Source organism: Heteronotia binoei, chromosome 1 (assembly GCF_032191835.1).
Source record: "Heteronotia binoei isolate CCM8104 ecotype False Entrance Well chromosome 1, APGP_CSIRO_Hbin_v1, whole genome shotgun sequence".
NCBI classification, from domain to species: domain Eukaryota; kingdom Metazoa; phylum Chordata; class Lepidosauria; order Squamata; family Gekkonidae; genus Heteronotia; species Heteronotia binoei.
In genome coordinates, this window is record NC_083223.1 from 19491079 (window position 1) to 19513278 (window position 22200).

Genomic DNA, 22200 nt, shown 5'->3' on the forward strand with positions numbered 1-22200 from the left:
ATCTACTGTTCAGCATGGAAAGTGCTTTTCTTTTCTTTTTTTGCAACCTTAGCGGAGAACTGTGCCGAGAAGATAAATGGATTCCCTTAAAGCAGTTTTGCAAATCCGTTAAAATAGATTTTGTAATCTGTGAAATGCTTTCACAGGCAGTTTTATTTTTGATTTGAGAGAGAGAGAGAAAGAGAGGGAGTATGTGACTATGAGGATTCACACTTGATAAACCAAGACCTCCTTAGTCTGATGTTCTGGCTCTTGGGGAAAGGCAAGGGAAGTTTGCATGTGGGTGTGTATCCCCCCCCCCCCCAAAAAAAAATGGTGGAGTTCATCTTTGAGTAAGTGGTGTCCCAATAACACTAGGGTAGTTGTGTAAGTGGTAGCTGCAGACTGGGCGCAACTCTTGTGCAACTGTGAGCATTTATTTCACATCACTTTGAAAATGCAATCTTTAAATACATTTGTTAAATTATGAATTAAAATCTGTAAAGTTGTAGGTTCAGACACTAGAGGGGTTTCAGCATAGCTCTGTTTGTTAGTGAAAACACCACTGAAAAACACCTGTGGCATGTGGCAGCTATATACACATAACCCACCAGAGCTTTTTTTGGTAGAAAAAGCCCAGCAGGAACTCATTTGCATATTAGGGCCACATCACCATTGTTTAGCACAGCGGGTTTTTTTGTTTTTTGGTAGAAAAAGCCCAGCAGGAACTCATTTGCATATTAGGCCACACCTCTGATATCAAGCCAGCCGGAACTGCGTTCCTGTGCATTCCTGCTCTAAAAAGCCCTGTAACATGCCAAACCCCACCCCCCAAAACAAATCAACCAATAGAAACATCAGGCACTGTGGAACCCCTTTGCTAGAAGTTACCCCATAGAAGTTACCTGATTGGCTGGCTCCTCAAGAGCAGCCAATCTGAGTGCAGCTGCGAGGAGCCTCTCAAACAAAGCTTCGCTTAAAGCTTTTAATCCAGAAGAAGAATGCAGATTTATACCGCACCCTTCTCTCTGAGTCAGAGCGGTTTACAATCTCCTATATCTTTTCCCCCCACAACAGGCCCCTGTGAGGTGGATGGGGCTGAGAGGGCTCTCACAGCAGCCGCCCTTTCAAGGACAACTCCTGCAATAGCTATGGCTAACCCAAGGCCATTCCAGCAGGTACAAGTGGAGGAGTTGCCCCAGAGAAGGGCAACTAGAATGATTAAAGGGCTGGAGCACTTTCCCTATGAGGAAAGGTTGAAACGCTTGGGACTCTTTAGCTTGGAGAAACGTCGACTGCGGGGTGACATGATAGAGGTTTACAAGATAATGCATGGGATGGAGAAAGTAGAGAAAGAAGTACTTTTCTCCCTTTCTCACAAGAACTCGTGGGCATTCGATGAAATTGCTGAGCAGACAGGTTAAAACGGATAAAAGGAAGTACTTCTTCACCCAAAGGGTGATTAACATGTGGAATTCACTGCCACAGGAGGTGGTGGCGGCCACAAGTATAGCCACCTTCAAGAGGGGTTTAGATAAAAATATGGAGCACAGGTCCATCAGTGGCTATTAGCAACAGTGTATGTGTGTATATAAATTTTTTTGCCACTGTGTGACACAGAGTGTTGGACTTGATGGGCCGTTGGCCTGATCCAACATGGCTTCTCTTATGTTCTTATGAGTGGGGAATCAAACCCAGTTCTCCCAGATAAGAGTCAGCACACTTAACCACCACACCAAACTGGCTCTAAAATACATGTAGACTAACATTCTGTACCTAGTGCTATATTTTGCCCAATGATATTTTGGATACAATGAGGTTTTCCTTGTGTAATAAATAACTGCAGCTTTTTTAAAAACCTAGCTTCTACTACTGTAATGGCCTTTACATTGCCTGGAATGGGCCATAGGGTACATGCCAGTCTCTCTACCAAACAGCACTCCCCTATTGTATAATTCCTACATTTGAATTTTTTTGCCATCTGGGCCACGCAAGCACCAGCAACTCCAAAATGGCCTTGATGGTGGAGGACCAAGTAACCAGCTCAGCCCACACATTTCTACAGGGGAACTCCATGTGATGCAAGCTCTGACTGGGATCTACATAAACGTATCTGGTTCAACCAGTCCCACAACGTTCCAGGGCAATATAACAGGTCTCCTGATATTACAACTGGTTTCCAGGCAAAAGAGATCAGTTCCCCTGGAGAAAATGGCTGCTTTATAGGGTTGCCAAGTCCAATTCAAGAAATATATAGGGACTTTGGGAGTGGAGCCAGGAGACATCGAGGTGCAGCCAGGAGCAAGGTTGTGGCAAGCATAATTGAACTCCAAAGGGAGTTCTGGCCATCACATTTAAAGGAACCACAAACCTTTTAAATGCCTTCCCTCCATGGGAAATCATGAAGGATAGGGGCACCTTCTTTTGGGGCTCATAAAATTGGATCCCCCGGTCCAATCCTTTTGAAACTTGGAGGGTGTTTTAAGGAGAGGTATTGGATGCTATGCTGCAAATTTGGTGCATCTATCTCAAAATACAGCCCCCTCCTCATGTAGGGTTGCCAGGTCTGGGTTGGAAAATACCTGGAGATTTTAGGAGTGGATCTGGAAGAGGGCGGGGTTTGAGAAGGGGAGGGTCCTCAGCATAGTACAACGCCTTAGAGTCCATCCTTCCAAGCAGCCATTTTCTCCAGCGGAGCTGATTTCTGCCTGCTGGAAATCAGTTAAAAAAGCCAGAGATCTCCAGGCCCCACCTGGTGGCTTGGCAACCAGGGTGAGACTCATGAATAGACCTGGCAAGCAGTAAAAGCTACGCTTCCATGTAAAGTGTCTAAGAAGTACCTCTTAAGGCTATAGGCATTCACAAAAACTATGAGCTTAGGAAAAAATATTTCTTTAACACATCACCAAATGTACGCTTCAGGCAAAACAGAACAAATAATTGAGAGGACAAATCAGCCACAATAATATTCATACAATAATTCAACAGGTAAGTCCACTGTTATTCTCCTTTTGCTTTCCTAGGTGAATGTTCATTACTCCTGCGATTGAAGTGCTGCTAAGACAGACTTCAGCACGCAAAAGTATGTAGAGCAGACTTCAGCCCAGTAGTGTGGCAATTCTTGAAGAAGACTGCAGATTTATACCCCACTCTTCTTTCTGAATCAAAGACTCAGAGCGCCTTACAATCTCCTTTATCTTCTCCCCCCACAACAGACGCCCTGTGAGGTGGGCGGGGCTGAGAGGGTTCTCACAGCAGCTGCCCTTTCAAGAACAACTCCTGCAACAACAGCTGCAAGTGGAGGAGTGGGGACTCAGACTTCGGTCTCCCAGATCGCTTAACCACTGCACCAAACTGTGCAGACTTTTACTTCTTTCCACCTGGAGCCTGGCAGCCCTACCCTTAGGCTCTACCCTGAAAATCTCCAGGTATTTCTCAACCCAGAACTGGCAACCAGTGTTTCCTGTAAGGTGAGTTAGTGTGTGCTGTCAGACTCTGGAAAACTACTGTATTAAAATGCTTAGAGTAACTGAATGTAATGAAATGCTTAGCTCAACTGACTCCATTTTCTAACCTGTATTACTAACCATGAGAAGAGACCTTGCATATCAAAGTAGAAACATAGTATTTACTAACACTGGTGTGAATTCCTGTCCCAAGAACTAACAAAGGCAATTCCCCTTTGAAGATAAAACGCCTAGCCATCCTTGGGAGATCAAGAACTACAGAGAGATAAGCGGAAAGCGCTGTGTGAAAAGTAACACTTCCTGTTAAGAATGCTTGGGAACATAGTTTTGTTTAGAATACCTTTGATGTACGATTTGTTAAAATGACTCCTCACCAGGGAGAATGTATCAGTTCCAATCTTGCTACCTTCAGAAACTCTGAACTATCAAATAAAGCCTTAAACTTTGTATCCAATGAAGTCTGGTTGATTTGAGGTTCCATTGTCTGACATGTGCTAGCTCAGTTTTTCAGCCTCTGGCTCACACATTTTTGTCTTAGCTCAGGAAGGATGGCGCAGAGCAAACTAACTGATGCAGTAGCCCAATCGCTCGCTCACAACTTCAATGCCAGCAGCTCACAAAGTAGAATTTTTGCTCACGAGACTCCACAAGCTTAGAGGGAGCATTGTGGGCAACCTAAGCAATCAAGGAAAGGCAAGACATTTCAGCAAAGGACAATGCTAGGAGTTGCAGCAGGCATTGTGTTCTTTGTTTCTTCTGCTTAGGAAGGAAGGGTTTGCTATGCGTGTCACAGGCACTGTCCAATTAAGTGCCTATTACTGTCTCATAATCACTGTCCGAATAGAACTCATAACTCAAATGCATTTCCCCGGCAACTGATGGCTTAAATTATATACTGTGCTTTCTCCTAGACAGAGATCAATACAGAGGTGTCGATCTTACATAACCATGCCTCTTTTGTCATCAGGAAAAGTCTTCGGCAAAAAAACCTGCCCTGAAAATGCTTGAAGGCTTTATCTCCCTAGCGCTCTCCGTATCATTTCCCCCCTAACCATGGAGACTAAAAAGAGAGTCGCCTGTGACTTAGAAGCTAGAATTCTGCCTTCCAAGTCTATATGAGTTCTCTGTGAGATTCTCTTTCATTCTGTGAGATTCACAATGCTGTTGGGGAGCAAAGACATCAGGGGGACAGCAAAATATGTCTATCTCCATTCACTTGGGGGGGGGGCAGGGCTTTTTTTTGAGCAGGAACGCACAGGAACACAGTTCCGGCTGGCTTGGCATCAGGGAGTGTGGCTTAATACGTAAATGAGTTCCTTCTGGGCTTCTCTACAAAAAAAGTCCAGTGTGAAACAATGGTGACATCAGGGGTGTGGCCCAATATGCAAATGAGCTCCTGCTGGGCTTTTCTACAAAAAGCCCCGCACAAAACTATGGTGACATCAAGGGGTGTGGCCTAAAATGCAAATGAGTCCCTGCTGGGCTTTTCTACAAAAAGCCCGATGCGAAACAATGGTGACATCAGGTGGTGTGGCTTAATATGCAAATGATTTCCTCCTGTTTTTTTTCTACCAAACAAGGCCCTTGTTTGGGGTGTCTATTTTGACATGGAACAGCACTTGACGGGGAGGAGCCTTACTTTGTCCACTCTAATCCTTCAGGTCTCTGGCTTCCCAGCCCAGCTTCATTTGGGGATCAGAGGAGGGGAGAAAAGTACTTCAGGTGGTGGAATGCAGTGAGTGGAAGGATGAGGGTGTCATTCCCCTAACCTTTGCACATGCTGTGTTGCATGTAACAAATCCAACTCCCCACACAACCCAGGGATGGGACAAATCTAGAAATAAATACCTACAGCTGCTCTTCTAGTTTCCCCTGAGCCTCTCATCCCCACTTGGAGGCTTTGCTTTATTCCATTATTTTAAAATTATATATTGTTTTTTTCTCCTAGATTGGAGCTCAGTACAGTTTACAACCCTTCCCCCTCCCCCTGCCAATATAACCAACAGGTTACACTTTGCCTATGCCAGTCTCAAATGCCTCAGTTCGAAAGTCTAAGAAGGAGGTGGACTGTCTAGTCTTAGCCAATGGGCAACAGGGACTGTTCCCCTGGGCCCCATGCTGAGTGGGCCCTCAAACACCTGTACCTCCCCAAACGGGGGAAGAGGAGGAGGAGAAGAGGAGAAGGAAAAGACGAGTAAGAAGGAGGAGGAGGAGAGGAGGAGGAGAGAAGGAAGAGAAGGAGAAAAAGGAAGAAGTAGGAGGAGAAGAAGAGGCAGAGGAGGGGGAGAGGAGGAGGAGAAAGAAGAAAAGAAAAGAAAAGTAAGAAGAGGAGGAGGAGGAGAGAAGGTGGAGAAGGAGGAGAAGAAGAGGAAGGAGGAGGAGGAGAAGAGAAAGAAGGAGGAAGAGGAGAAGAGAAGGCAAAGGAGAAGAAGAGGAGGAGGAAGAGAAAAGAAGAGTAAGAGGAGGAGGAGAGAAGAAGAGGAGGAGAGAAGAAGAGGAAGGAGGAGGAGAAGAGGAAGGAGGAGGAGAAAAGGAGGAGAAGGAGGAGGAGAGGTAGAAGAGGAAGGGGAGGAAAAGAAGATGAATCCTAATGCCACTTGCAGCTGACTTCTTTGGAGCTCAAGCAGCTGTACGGTTGCCAGCCTCTAGTTGGAGGATCCCTGAGATTACAACTAATCTCCAGATGACAGAAAATAGCTCCCCTAGAGAAAATGGCTGCTTTTCAGGGTGGACTTTATGGCACTGTATCCAGCCGAGGTCCCCCCTCTCTCCAGGCTCCACCCTCAAAACCTCCAGGTGTTTCCCAACCCAGAGCTGGCCTCCAGCTGCAAAGGTGGCTTCTGCCCACCTTGCACAAGGCAAGTGCCCCCCATTGCCTGACCCAGTGTTGGGGCAGCAGAGGTTCTGGGGCCCCATTCTGGACTTTTGCCCAGGACCACACAATTGCTATGGTTGCCCCTGCATCTGATTCCCTCCTTGGGAGGCCACTGGGCAAAGTAGAGGCTGCTGCAGAAAGAGTGAACCTGTATCTGGGTTGCAACCAGGGGTGGAATTCTAGCAGGAGCTCCTTTGCATATTAGGCCACACACCCCTGATGTAGCCAATCCTCCAAGAGCTTACAAGGCTCTTTTTTGTAAGCTCTGGGAGGATTGGCTACATCAGGTGGGTGTGGCCTAATATGCAAAGGAGCTTCTGCTAGAATTCCACCCCTGGTTGCAACTGTCCTTACATCCTGGTATGAAGAAGAGGTGCTGCTGAGCAGAGCAGAACTGTCACGTCACATTGCTTGTTTCCCCTTTCTAATTCTATCCCTCACACCCTCCAGTATGCTCAGCTAAAGAAACTCTGGTCCTACAAAATGATGGATGGGAACTCTGCTTGGACTTGCATAAACAAGGTGCTGCAAATAATTTGACTTTTTTTGTGGGGGGGGGAGAAACAAGGTGGATTAAATGGATTTTCCGGATGGGGAGGATTCTGCTAGATGCTGGGAAGTGGGATTAGGGTTGCCAAATCCAATTCAAGAAATATCTAGAGACTTTGGGGGTGGAGCCAGGAGCAAGGGTGTGACAAGCAGAACTGAACACCAAAGGAAGTTCTGGCCATCACATTTAAAAGGACCACACACTTTTAAATGCCTTCCCTCCATTGGAAATAATGGACGATAGGGGCACTTTTTTGGGAGGCTCCTAGAATTGGACCCCCTGGTCCAAGCCTTTTGAAACTTGGAGGATCTTTTGAGGAGAGGCGCTAGATGCCGTACTGCAAATTTGGTGCCTCGACCTCAAAGTAACTGCCCCCCCCCGAACCCTAAATACCCACAGATCAATTCTCCATTGTACCCTATGGAAATCGGTCTCCATAAGGAATAATGGAGTGCCCAGCAGACATCTCCCCCCACCACCACTTTCTGAAGTCCCTGAAGCAGGGGGAGATCCTCCAAATTGGGAGATTCCCTTCCCCCACTGGAGACTGGCAACCCTAAGTGGAATGCGGAGTGTCGAGAATCTGTGCGGGGTTATTTATCCTGTAGCGTGGATTTCCGGCCTCTCAGATTTCAGGACTGTTACTGTGTTCTTTAAAAACCCTGCTGGTTGCTGCCGTCCAGTGCAAGGGATCTCCAATTTCCTCCTTTCCTATTCAATGATTAGATGTGCGTTTATTGTATTAGCCCCGAAGTCACCCTGCAAATTAGAAAACTGCAGAGGCACAACTTTGCCTACCCTGTTTTAATAACTGTCAGTATACCCTGTGGTTTTTAATGCTCATTTTGCACTCAGGGCCATGTTTTGTCTCCCTCCATGGCTGTGCTTATGTCAACACATTTTTTAAAAAAAATGTAGGACCAATCAATGATGTTATATCCATCGGAGCCTTAGCCTTTGAAACCAGTAAGATGGTTATCAGCCAATAGAAGGAAGAGAGCCTCAGCCAATAGAAGGAAGAGAGGCTTAGCTCAGTAGCTCTGCTGTGCGATTGAGAGAGCCTGGAAAAACAAGCTCTGCCTTCCCCCCTTCCTCCGCAAGGGAGGGGCCTCAGCCAACGAGAAAATAGAGTTTCTGCTCTATAGCTCCTGGGCAATTAAGCAAGTTATGCAGAAGGAAGCAAGAGAGAGGGAGAAGGAAGCAGATGACAGCCAGTTACTCAGGGGCCTGATAAGAGCCCTCCAGTGGCCTGATTTGGCCCCCAGGCTGCATGTTTGACACCCCTGGTATAGCCGGATCTCATCAGATCTTGAAAGCTAAAAAAAAATGGTACTCGGATGGGAGACCACCAAGGAAGACTTTTTAGAGGAAGGAAATGGCGAACAACCTCTGCTTAATCACTTGCCTTGAAAACCCTATGGGGCTGCCACACATAGGGAATCAGAATACACCACTAGGAACTTTGCAGATTCTCAAAGATGGGACTTCTTCAGGGCTTTTTCTATAGCAGGAACTCCTTTGCCTACTAGGTCACATACCCGTGATGTAGCTAATCCTCCAAGAGCTTACAAGGCTTTTACTGCAGGGCCTATTGTAAGCTCCAGGAGGATCGGCTACATTAGGGGTGTGTGGCCTAATACGCAAAGGAGTTCGTGCTACCAATAAAAGACCTATAATCAACAAAAAAGGGATCACACTTAATAAAATAAAATATTGCCGAAAGCCAGCTTGGTGAAGTGGTTAAGCGTGCGGACTCTTATCTGAGAGAACCCGGTTTGATTCCCCACTCCTCTACTTGCACCTGCGGGAATGGCCTTGGGTCAGCCTTAGCTTTCGTAGGAGTTGTCCTTGAAAGGGCAGCTTCTAGGAGAGCTCTCTCAGCCCCACCTACCTCACAGGGTGTCTGTTGCGGGGCGGGAGGGGGGGGAAGGTAAAGGAGATTGTGACTGCTCTGAGATTTTGAGATTCAGAGTATAAGGTGGGTTATAAATCCAATATCTTCTTCTGTTGGCCAGCAAACTCCAGAAGGCTTACTCATCTGGTTAAAAGAATAAGTTTGGACCGGCTCAAGCTCTAAATATAAATATTTGCACTAGAACTTGAGGGAGAAGATGATTGCGGAAGAGCATTAACACTGAGTTGTTACAAGAGGCTGGTAGCCCTGGAAGAAATTTAGGAAGGATTACTCTTGAGGAAGTCCATTGACGAAATGAGCATGCATTTGGGTGCTCATTGGACTTTTCACGTAATATTGGAACGTGCGGATGGACCTCTGTTATAATATGAAGCACAAAAAGATAATTTATAAAGGTTTTAAAATGGTTTTATTAAACATCGTTAGCCAGCACATCACAGTATATGTTTTTTTCATTGCCAAAAAAAAGCCCTGCCTAGAAGCCGTTCTAGGCGGAGAGGAAAAGGTAGGCTGCGTGTGCCGTTGAATTCTGCAGGACTGCTTGTAGCTCCTCAGAGAGTTAAGCGATACATTGGCAACGTAAGCCGACCCTGAGTGGGATGCGCAAGCCGAGAAAGGCAGCTCTTTATTCCCTGACATTTCACACCTCGGTAAGTGAAGAGCAGCCACTGGGAGCTCACGGCTACGGTTGGTGTTCGGTTGGCAAGAGATTGATATGAAAGCCCAGCATTATTCTGGTTCATTACGTTGCTGGCTTTTCCCTTTGTCTAGCCTTGGGAACACTCACAATACCTTCATGAAAAGAATTTAGATACTCCATTGGGATGGTGATGCCATGCTGGTCATAGACCGTGTAATAAACCAGTTGTGCCTTCTCATCAACCCTACGTTCCCGGGAGAGGCGTTTGCTAACTTTCTTCAGGACTGTGTTATATTTTTACACGGAGATGATCACGTGGAAAAGTTTGAAGGCACGACAGCGTCTTTCGCATCTGCTTCTGTGGCAGGGTTGCCAAGTCCCCCATAGCCTTTGGTGGGGGATGGTTTTCACGCATGGCATGATGACGTCACCTGTGAGTGATGTCATCACGCCAACGATGTTGTGTGCCGGCCACTCTAGGCGTTTCCGGGAAAACTCTATGGTTCCGGGAAAACTCTAGCATTTTGAGAGGTAAAAACTCTATGGTACCTGGGGGCTTGGCAGCCCTATTCTGTGGCCCAGTTGGTGTGCTGGTGTTAACCCACCCTCCCCACAAGCTCCCCTTTGTCTTACCTGGCAAATACTATTTTTTAAAGCTTCCTTCTTGGAGGTAGCACCCACCTAGGACAGATAGCAGTGCATGAAGCAACCCTTACTTGGCCATGGAAATGAACTGAAATTTGGGTCAGGTCCAGGGGTTTATTTTGTAGCAGGAGCTCCTTTGCATATTAGGCTGCACCCTCTGATGTAGCCAATCCTCCGAGAGCTTACAGGGCTCTTCTTACAGGGCCTACTGCAAGCTCATGGAGGATTGGCTACATCAAGGGTGTGTGTGGCCTAATATGCAACGGAGCTCCTGGTACAAAAAAGCCCTGGTCAGGTCAATGTCAACTTAGGGTGGCCAGCTCTGAGTTGGAAAATATCTGGAGAATTTGGGGGCGTAGCCTGAGGAGGGTGGGATTTGGAGAGGGGAGGGACTTCAGTGGGGTATAATACCATAGAGTCCATCTTCCAGAGTGGCCATTTTCTCCAGGTGAACTGATCCCTGTGGCCTGGAGATCAGTTATAATCAGTGTTCCCTCTAAGCTGAGTTAGTGTGAGCTAGCTCTCAGGTTTTAGCCTCCGGCTCCCACATTTTTGTTTTAGCTCAAGTCAAATGGCCCCAGAGCAAACTAATTTGCATAGCAGCTTGCAACTTTAATGCCAGTAGCTCATGAAGTAGGATCTTTGCTCACAAGACTCTGCATCTTAGAGGGAGCATTGGTTATAATCCCAGGGGATCTCCAGTTACCACCTGGAGGTTGGCATCAGTGGCTATTAGCCACAGCATATTGTTGGAACTCTCTGTCTGTGGCAGTGATGCTCTGTGTTCTTGGTGCTTGGGGGGCACAGTGGGAGGGCTTCTGGCCCCACTGGTGGACCTCCTGATGGCGTTTGGTTTTTTTAGCCACTGTGTGACACAGAGTGTTGAACAGAATGGGCCATTGGGATGATCCAGCATAGCTTCTCTTATGGTCTTATGTTCTTATGGCATCCTTGAGTAGGTTGTATGTAGTTGCAGGGTAGCATAGTCCTGCACCAAAGTCTCATTTGTTCTTGAAAAGTGTAGGCATATTTGCCAGACCACCACCAAGACTTCTGAGAAGTATTCAGCGGGGATGTGACAGAATTCATAGCCTGGGTTAAGATGTCTGGACTTGTGCCTGACGGCTCCTGTTTCTACTCAACCGTTCCTTCCTTCCGCTTTCAGGGCTGAAACAATTTGTCTGGCTGCCACTTAGAATTCCTCCCTCAGTTATGCACCAGAAGTTTGCCCATGGTACAAAGTGATTAAGAATGATCATCCTAGAGCTTCTTATCTAGTCACCACAATGGGTCATAATTTAAGAACGGCATCCGTAGCGTTGCGCTTTCAAACAAGGGCAACCGAACTATTAACAGGCCAGTATGCCAAAATTCCATCTGATCAATCAATTTGCCCATGTAAAAGCTCTGCGGAAGATTTACCACATTATGTCCTGACCTGTCCTTAGTATAAATTCCTGGCCATGATTTTAGCTAATCCACAGTCCTTTTCAGAGCCTAAAAAATTAGTTTATATGGTCTCTGATGCAGAGCCCTCTGTTTCCCCCAGATTAGCTCTTTTTGCCCTGGCTGCTATGAAGATTAGAGCAAATTTTGTTTCTAAGAATACCTCTAACTGCCTTGTTTTAGTATTCTCATGCTGATTGCATGCTGAGGTTTTAGAATTTTAACTTTGGCTGCTTGTAATTTCGTTTGAAATACATTTTAATTGTGAAGACCAATAAATCTGATGGCTTAGAATTCCTACCTAATATGTCCTGTCACCACCAGCTATATGCAGGGCCAATTTAAATTTTGCATCTGCTTGTGTGTGGGTGGGTGGGGGGCGGTATTTGTGAAGTTCCTGCATCATGCAGGGGGCTGGGCCAATTTAAATTTTGCATCTGCTTCTGTGGGGGAGGTATTTGTGAAGTTCCTGCATTGTGCAGGGGGTTGGACTAGATGATCCTGGGGACCCTTTTGGTATAGTGACTAAATGTGCAGACTCTTATTTGGGAGAACCAGGTTTGATTCCTCTCTCTCCCCACTTGCACCTGCTGGAATGGCCTTGGATCAGCTATAGCTCTTGCAGAGCTGTCCTTGAAAGGGCAGCTTCTGTGAGAACTCTCTCAGCCCCACCTACCTCACAGGTGTCTGTTGTGGGGTGGAGGGGGAAAGAGATAAAGGAGATTGTAAGCCGCTTTCAGTAGCGGACTGGCCAGGGTGTCAGCTTGCTCGACGGTAAGTGGGCCCCCATAAACATTAGACAATATGTTTAAAATGTTAATATCCTTTTAGTAGCTTGAAAATATAATAGATGTTCCAATATTATTACTGTAATGCCACTAATGCAACTAAAATTTACAGTAGATATTAAATGTAAATACTGCATACTGCCAGTAAAATGTACAATATATGTACACTGTAATTACTAAAAATATATGTACATTTATTTCACAGAAGTTTTAATTGTACATTTTTTCTACTTATGTATTTTTTTTTGAAAATTTTATTTATTTCTTATAAAAATTAAATGATAAACCTTATAGTTGTGGGTGGGCTCCCTTTGTCAACCGGCACTCAATATTTTTAGACCAGTCCGCCACTGGCAGCTTTGAGATTCAGAGTATAGGGTGGGGTATAAATCCAATTTCTCCTCCTCCTCTTCCTCCTCCTCCGACTCTTTAAAATTTTTCATATGGATTGTGTGCAGGATCTTTCAGAGCTCACAGGCTGAAATTCCAGGTACATAACAAGAGGCCTGAATTGCTGTGACATTCGCTTCCTCTGCTGCCCGTATTAACAGAAGTCTCCATTCGAATCTCATGAACGAGAGTTGGGTTCGGAGGGTTCTGCTCAAACTTCTCCCAGGCTTTGAAAATTCTGAATGACTTGGTGTCGTCTCCCCAGCAGAAACTCAGTTAGGAATTCTCAATTGTTCTGTGTTTCTGTCCAAATTTTGTTACAGATGGCTGTGCACATGCAGCTTGTCAACTCTTTCCCCCGTGCAATCTTGACCAGTGTGTATGTGCACATTGATAATACACTACAGAAATGACAAAGCAGACTGAGGACTGAGCCTGTCCTGAAGGCAGGGCCGGCGCCAGGGTTTTTGGTACCCTAGACCAGCCTCCCTGAATTCCTCACTGCCTATGCCCTTCTTTCCTTCCCTGTTGTACCATAGAGTTTCCCCTCTAGGCTTGCCAATCCCCAGGTCCCAGCGGGGGTTCTCCCAATTTCCCAGGCTCCTTACCGCCCCCAGTCAGCTGGCCTGTGGGGGGAAGCCCCGCCCCCACAGCCACCATGTGACTTTCCACCTCCGGAGGCTTCAGTCTCTACTTGAAAAAGCCTTCCTCTTTGGATGGTGTGTCTGCATCTTTAAGGCTGAAAGGGACCAGTGGGGTGGGGGGGGAGAAGGCAGAACAACATGGCTGTGAAGCCAGTTTGGTGTAGTGGTTAAGTGTGTGGACTCTTATCTGGGAGTACCGGGTTTGATTCCCCACTCCTCCGCTTGCACCTGCTGGAATGACCTTGGGTTAGCCATAGCTCTCGCAGGAGCTGTCCTTGAAAGGGCAGCTGCTGTGAGAGCCCTCTCAGCCCCACCCACCTCACAGGGTGCCTGTTGTGGTGGAGAGAAGATAAGGAAGATTGTAAGCTGCTCTGAGTCTCTGATTCAGAGAGAAGGGTGGAGTATAAATCTGCAATTCTTCTTCTTCTGAAAGGAGCCCAGACCCTCCATTTGTTGCACAATCTTTGCAGAGCCTTGTTTGCATAGTGTGCAGGTAAACTTGAACCTTTGGTTGCCCTGTGTTACTGTGAAAAACTTGAAAGTTCAGCAATTCATGAGTAGAGGTGCCAATCCCCAGATGCGGGCAGGAAAGCCCCGGTTTGGAGGCCCTCCGGAGCTTCAGGGTAATCTGAAATGGGGGGGGGGGGGAAATGTCTGCTGGACCATAGGGTATAATGGAGAATTAATCCCGGGGTATCTGGGGCTCTGGAGGGGTGGTTTTCTGAGGTAGTGATGCCAGATTTTCAGTGTAGCATCTGATGAGTCTCCTCAAAATGCTCTCCAAGTTTCAAAAGGATTGGACCAGGGGGTCCAATTCTATGAGCCCCAAAAGAAGGTGCCCCTATCCATTATTTCTAATATAGGGAAGGCATTAAAAAGGTATGTGGTCCCCTTAAATGTGATGGCCAGAACTTCCTTTGGAGTTCAATTGTGCTTGTCACAACTTTGCTTATGGCTCCACCCCCAATGTCTCCTGGCTCCACCCTCAAAGTCTCCTGGCTCCACACCCAAAGTCCCCAGATATTTCTTGAATTGGACTTGGCAACCCTATTTCCCTCCCAAATGGCTAGAGCATTTGGGAAAATCATAGAGTTTTCCTGGAAACACCTAGAGTGGCTGCCGCGCAACGTCACCAGTGTGTTGATGTCACTTCCGGGTGACATCAATGCGCCAGTGACATCAGGGGAGGTTTCCCCCACCGGCCCAATGTGGGCTGGTGGGTTGGGAACCTCCTGGGTGGGGGAAGCCCCACCCTGACCGGGGACTTGGCAGCCCTAGCCCCCCAAGCAGCCCAAAGAGGGGCCAAAGGAACTCATGCTGTAAATACTGAGGGGGGGCAATGCCAGAGAGCAGCTCCCTCCACACAACCCTCTCCTCCTTTGTCTGCAGGAGCAACCCTGGTGCTTTGAGCTTTCGCCCTGACTCAGACTCTCTACAGCAGCTCGTGGAGAGCCGTCCTGATCTCCTCTGATCCCAGCTCAGTTACTGTTTCCATTGCAAGCCTGCCCAGTGCCATCATCGGACACGACACCCTCAGTGTGATGAAGCAGCATGCCCACCACCAGCCTGGGCTTTTCAACCCCTGGCTGCCACGTAAGTGGCTGGCCTTGCTCGCTGGCTGGCTCTGTGCAGGCTAGGGTTGCCAAGTCCCCCGTGGCCTCCTATTGTGCCATAGAGTACCTATTGTGTCATAGAGTTTCCCCTCCCAAAATGCTAGAGCGTCCAGGGAAACCATAGAGTTTTCTTGGAAACGCCTAGAGAGGCTGGCGCCATGACATCACTCGCAGGTGACATCATCGTGCCGGCGATGTCGGGGGAGGTTCCCCCTGCTGGCCCAATATGGGTCGGCGGGTTGGGAACCTGGTGAGCGGGAGAACCTCTTCCTGGCCTGGGGGCTTGGCAGCCCTATTGCAGGCCCCTTCCGCTCCAGCCCTCTGTCTTCAATGGGGCAGCCAGCTCAGCCTCTCTCTCCCCTCCCAGCGGGCCACCTGGGGTCCTGCTGAGCATCCTGGTGCAGGCGAACAGCACCACCAGCAGCAAGGCCAGGGCGCACAGCTGGCCCAGCAGCCACTCCTTTCTCCACTGGCCCACCTGGTCGTAGCCCTGGCGCAGCGGCGCTGGCAGCAGCAGCAGCACTGGGCTTAGCGGCTGCTGTGCCTGAGGCGGGCTTGGCTCTCCTTCCTTCTGGCTTGCAGTAGCCCACCCCTGTCACTAGATGGTGCCCTAGGCAGCTGCCTGCTTTGCCGCTCCTTAGTGCTGTCTCTGCCTGAAGAGGCCTGAACACCCCCTAAAGGAGTAGGTTTATAGTTTGGGGGTGCTTCTGGATCCTGCCCAGTGGTTGGGGCCTCAAGTCTCTGTGGCACATGGCACCTTTTATCAAATTGTGCTGGTATGTTAGTGTCGACAGTTCTTTGAAAAGAGTGATAAGGCCACGGTGAACCATGTTTTGATCACATCCAGGATGGATTACTGTAATGTGCTCTCCATGGGGCTGCCTCTGGAAACTGTCTGGAAACTTTTGCTAGTCCAAAAGGCAGCAGCCAGGCTGTTGTTGGGATTGTATCACCCCAGTGCTGAAAGATCCCCCATAATCTTAGACGATGCCCTTGTAGCCAAGGAGCCATCGAAACGGTCCCTCACGTTCTTCTGGACTGCTCTTTCTATAGCAGCCCACGAGCAAGATACCTAGATGCACTGCTCTCCGACCATCAAGGCCTTTCTGACAATGCCAAGGTCCGCTTTTTACTCCACGGGAAACACAACTTTGTCACTACTCATGTTGCTTGCTTTTTACAGGTTGCGATCCAAATCAGAGAGGCTTTTACTTATGCATAGCCCACAGCTATTTTATGTCATTTAACTTTTGCTGGTTTTCAAGGCTTTATTATATTCTATACCGTTACTGTTGGTTTTAAACTATACTGTATTCTTACATTAATGCCAATAAAGGTCTAATGAATGAAAAGATCTGCACTGACTTTCCATCTGTTCCAGGGCAGAATTCAATGTGTTCGTTCTTACCTAAAGACCATGGATTCTTTGTTTTGGAGCCAGGGTATTTGAAAGACCACCTTCTCCTGTCCTATCCAGCCCACCTGTTCAGATTCTCCACATCATATAATCAAGTGCTAAAGATTCAAGGTGATAAAGTTGAATTAAAATCTGCTGAAGAGCTAAATAATAGGTACGACTGGTTTCAAATGCAACAAATAAAAAGTTTGCTGGAAAATGATATTAAATCTGTTGGAATTAGACGTGAGCAAACGGAATTGGGAAAGGTTCTGTTTGGAGATAACGAAAAATTAATATCGAAAATATATAAACTATTGTTGAAATGGTCTACAGAAGAAGAAGTAGTAAAATCTCAAATGATTAAATGGGCAATTAATGTAAATAAGGAAATACAGATGGATACATGGGAATATCTTTGGAAGAATTCGATGAGAATATCACCATGTCAGAGCATTAAAGAGAACTGTTTCAAGATGATGTATAGGTGGTATATGACTCCGAAAAAACTGGCAAAGATGAGTAAAAAGATGTCGGATAGATGTAGGAAATGTAAGAAACATGAAGGTTCTTTTTATCATATGTGGTGGACTTGTGGAAAAGCGAAAAAGTTTTGGCAGATGATACAACAAGAAATATCTAAAATTTTGGGATATGATTTTAAGAAAGTTGCAGAGACTTTTCTGTTGGGGCTACAAATGGAAAAATTTCCAAAAGAAGATAGAACCCTAATCTGGTACTTGCTCTCAGCTGCTAGGACATTGTATGCGCAGTTATGGGAGCAAGAAAAAATACCAGAGAAATGGGACTGGATCGTGAAAGTTTTATCGTGGAGTGAGATGGATAAACTAACAAAAACTTTAAGAGACTATGATTTGGAAATGTTTAAAAGGGAGTGGAAGAAATTTAGAGGATATATAGAAAAAGAGTGGAATCTAAAAGGATTCTAACTAGAACATTGGACATTTTTTTAATAATGAGTATAAGAAAAGGGAGAAATTGAACTTTGATTGGTTAAGGGTACCTTTATAAGTGAACTCAAGTATATAACTTCGGTGGGAGTCAAGTAACGGAGGGAGGGGGATTAGAAAATATCATATGGGTTAGGGATAGTAATGACATAAACAGATATTGTTACCATATGTTATCAATAAATTGTTTAAAACAGATTCTCCACACCAACCCAGCTCTTTTTTGCTACCACCTGCAGATAATGAAGTAAGAGCAGAGCTTTCTCGGTGGTAGCACCTTGCCTCTGGTGTATGCTTACCCTTGAGGCTCACTTGGTGCCCATCTTACCGTCCTTTAGACACCATTTTCCCCTTCACGTTCTAACTAGAAGTTTCTGGATTTTTTTTTAAAGCTGCATTTATGATTGGCTTCTAGATTGAGGACTGTTTTATGTATATCCTTTTAAGGCTGTTTCATGCTGTTTTATCTCCTGGCTTGTTTTTAAGGATGTTTATTATTTTTTTAATATGAATTTTAAAAAGGTTTTTGTACATGAGATAAAGAAGGGGAAAAAACCCAACCAAAAAAAGTAACAAAAGAAAAAAAGAGAAACCTAAACAACAGATCAACGATCACAGTTATGAACAGGAAAAAGGAATACTATCTGATTTTCTCTCCTTCAGGCAGCCTTATGTTTTCTTATTACTGCCGTAGTTCAAAATCAGACTAGGGGAAGTATATCACCTTTCTGTATAAGCTTATTATCTTTGCCTTTTAGTCTTCAAAACCATAAATCATCAGGTCATTTTCTTCCCCCTATTGTGCAAGAAGTCTATAAAGAGTTTCCATGTAAATATAAATTTAAGTAAAGTCTTTTCTTTTATCAAAGACAGAAGTTTGGCTATCTCCGCAAGCTCCACCATCTTGATTACTCATTCCTCTATTGTAGGTAATGATGGGGTTTTCTATTTTTGAGCATATAACAGTCTAGCTGACAGGGTTTTTTTGTAGAAAAAGCCCAGGAGGAAACTTGCATATTAGGCCACACACTTGATGTCAAAATTGTTTTGCACAGGGCTTCTTTGTAGAAAAAGCCCAGGAGGAACTCATTTGCATATTAGGCCACACCCCTGATGTCACCATTGTTTTCATAGGGCTTTTTTTGGAGAAAAAGTCCAGCAGGAACTCATTTGCATATTAGGCTGCACTTCCTGACACCAAGCCAGCTAGAACTGCGTTCCTGTACATTCCTGCTTTAAAAAAGCCCTGTTTGTCGCTGTTGTGACATACAAAAACAAAGTTCCATACACATTTTCTAGTTGTTTATCCATTAATCCCAGCAAAAAAGCCTCTGGTTTCAGTTGTATATTAATCTTTAGAATCTTCTGCATAATTGAATGTATTTGTATCCACGTTTCTTCTGGCTTTATCACAAATCCACCATATATATGGCTGCTTATTACTGATAATTTTTTGTGCTGTTGTTTTTATGATTTAATTTATTTACTTTGTGAGCTGCCTTGAGCAGGCCTCTGGAAATTTCCTAAATAATGTTATGAGCAGCCATGGTGTTAATTAGATGTTCAGTTCTATGGAGATTGTTTCTGTGCGGTTTTATGGCCAAATATGCTGGTAGAGGTACATCAACTGAAGCATCACACAAAAAGAATCTCGGTTGATAACAGTCAGAGCAAGATTGCTTTTCTTGGCAGGGTGTGATCAATCACACAGGCCTTTTTTTGTAGCAAGAACTCATTTGCATATTAGGCCACACACACCTGATGTAGCCAATCCTCCTGGAGCTTACAGTTGGCCCTGTACTAAGAGCCCTGTAAGCTCTTGAAGGATTGGCTACATCCGGGGTGTGTGGCCCAGGGATGGAATTCTAGCAGAAGCTCCTTTGCATATTAGGCCACGCCCCCCTGATGCAGCCAATCCTCCTGGAGCTTCCAGTAGGCCCTGTACTAAGAGCCCTGTAAGCTCTTGAAGGATTGGCTACATCATGGGTGTGTGGCCTAACATGCAAAGGAGTTCCTGCTGCAAAAAAAAGCCCTGATTTATGCACATATACACATTGACAGCAAAGAAGGGAATATTCAACCAAAAGGAAAGCTGAAAGCTGTGGTATACCTAGTGAAGGAATTAATTTAGAAATTCTGCTAGTTAAACTGGAATTAAATACGAATGCCACATGGCACAGATCAAAATGCTGGAATAATAAAGGAATGGAATCGGTGAAATCTGCTCGTTCAAATGAAATTATACTGCAGTTGGCCAATTGTGTGTGTATCTGTGTATTTGTGGCAAAGTAAAACAAAAAAACAAAACAAAACAGAGCTTTCTCCAAGACTATCAGTGGTATAAATATTTAGAGTTCTGCAGGGGTGGAATTCTAGCAGGAGCTCCTTTGCATATTAGGCCACACACCCCTGATGTAGCCAATCCTCCAAGAGCTTACGAGGCACTTTTTTGTAAGCTCTTGGAGGATTGGCTACATCAGGGGTGTGTGGCCTAATATGCAAAGGAGCGCCTGCTAGAATTCCACCCCTGGATTTCTGTATGCATATGCTTGTTGCCACTGATCCGATCGTTGTGCGGCACATGAGAAACACTGCTGTACTCACCGACAGATATGGTCCAAACAGCAATGATCTTTGCAAAAGCTTTCGTCCTTGAATTAAAGCGGCTGTGATGGATGGGGTTTCGGATGGCAATATAGCGATCCAGCGAGATGGCACAGAGATGCATGATGGAGGCGGTGGAGAAAAGCACATCTAAATAGATCCATATCGCACAGAGGTTTCTGGGCAGAGGCCATGCGTATCCTGCAACCGAGGAGAGTGTTTTTGTATTAACTGTATTTGTCAAGACATGGGGTGAAAACTCCTCAAAAGGACGAGGAAACTCTCTAAGAGAAGAAAGGGTCACCAGCCCTCCCCCCCCCCCGGTTCTATCTCTCCACTGCTGAGGGGCAGTGGCATAAAAATAGAGGGAGGCAGACACCCACAGTGTCTAGATACACTGATGTGATTCCCCATCCCCTTGGAACTGATGTCATTGTATTGCCAGTGATGTTGGGGACACTCTGGTATTTGAGCAAAACTCTATGGTAAAACCATAGACTTTTGCTCAAGTACCAGAGTGTTGCTGGTGACATCACCATGTTGCCAGCCTGGACCCCCTTCACCACTGGTAAGCAGTGTTTCCTCTCAGCTGAGTTAGTGTGAGCTAGCTCACATATTTTTAGCCTCCAGCTCACACATTGTTGTCTTAGCTCAGGAAGGATCTCAGAGCACATTAATTTATGCAGTAGCTCACAACTTTAAGGCCAGTAGCTCACAAAGTAGAATTTTTGCTCCCAAGACTTTGCCGCTTAGAGGGAACATTGCTGGTGACATCACTGTGTTGCCATTCTGGGCCTCCTTCACCACTGGTAAGTCCCCCCAACTGTTACTACGGGTGACCTGGAAAACCTAAGAAAAGAGGAGCCCCTTCCTACAATATCCAGGGCTTGGTGCACCCTGGATGACCCGTGAGGAGATTCCCTGCCTCCACTACAACATCAGGCTCCTGTTCAAGATTTTATGGAACAGGCCAATCCACAATCCACCTTCAGCACACAGTCTTTCCAACTCTGGCTTGAGAAATTCCTGAACATTTTGGAGTACTGTTTCTGGAGGGAGGAATTTGAGAAGAGGCTTCAGCTAGAATTAGGGTTGCCAAGTCCAATTCAAGAAATATCTGGGGATTTTGGGGTTGGAGCCAGGAGACTTTGGGGGTGAAGCCAGGAGACATTGGAGGCAGAGCCAGGAGCAAGGGTGTGACAAGCATAATTGAACTCCAAGGGAGTTCTGGCCATCACATTTAAAGGGACAGCACACCTTTTTAAATGCCTTCCTTCCATAGGAAGTAATGAAGGATAGGGGCACCTTTTGGGGGGGGGGCTCATAGAATTGGACCCCCTGGTCCAATCATTTTGAAACTTGGGGGGTATTTTGGGGAGAGGCACTAGATGCTATACAGAAAATTTGGTGCCTCTACCTCAAAAAACAGCTCCCCCCAAAGCCCCCAAAACCTCCAGATCAATTCCCCATTATACCCTATGAGAATCGATCTCCACCTAGGGAATAATGAAGTGCTCAGCAGACGTTTCCCTCCCTCCCCCGCCGCTGTTTCTGGCGATTCTGAAGCGAGGGATTGGCCTCTCTACTCATGAGTTGCAGCCAACTTCTTCCAAGTAACACAGACACCCCATCCCAAGAGGAAGCCTTTCAATCAGAGACTGGAGCCTCCGGAGGGGGAAAAAAATCACATGGTGGCTTTGGGGGCGGGGCTTCCCTTGCCGGCCAGCTGACTGGGGGTGGGAAGGAGCCTGGGAAAGCAGGAGAACCCCCGCTGGCACATGGGGATTGGCAAGCCTAGCTAGAATCTACATTATACCTTAAAATTTGCCCTCTGAAGCAGCCATTTTCTTCAAGAGAACGGACCGCTGTAGTCTGGAGAGCCGTTGTAATTCCTTGAGAACCCCAGGCTAGGGATGGGTACAGAACACAAAAATGGTGGCTCGTATTGTTTTTCAGTTTGTTCGGTTGCCTGATCTGGTGGTTCATTTCATTTTGTGTTTCAATTTCCCAAACAATTTGTGGTTCATTGGTTTGTTCCGTTGGGGGACTGGGGAGAGCGGAGCTGCTGCTTCTTGTCAGTTTCACTAGAAACAGATCAGAAGCGCAGGTAGGGGTTGGGGAATCATGCCAGGCTGTCTGGAAAAGATGAACCAAAACCGAACCAAATGACATGCCAAGAAAAAAGGCCAGTTCATTATTGTGTTCAGGCGCAGCGGGATCAGACGAACCAGTTCAGAACAAACAACGAATCAGCCATCTTTAACCTGAATCATGATT

The 22200-nt window shown here is 46.1% G+C and overlaps 1 protein-coding gene across 2 annotated transcripts in view; it reads right to left on the reverse strand.

Annotated features, from left to right (window-relative positions):
• The window catches only part of HTR2A (5-hydroxytryptamine receptor 2A), a 68161-nt gene that overhangs the window by 24330 nt on the left and 21631 nt on the right, over positions 1 to 22200 (reverse strand). The window contains exon 2 of one of the 2 annotated variants that reach the window (XM_060231812.1): positions 19924 to 20124. The exons of the other annotated variant lie outside the window; for it this stretch is intronic. Within the exon in view, the coding sequence (XP_060087795.1) occupies positions 19924 to 20124 (201 nt within the window). The remainder of the gene's footprint in view (positions 1 to 19923; positions 20125 to 22200) is intronic. 2 annotated transcript variants of the gene reach the window in all.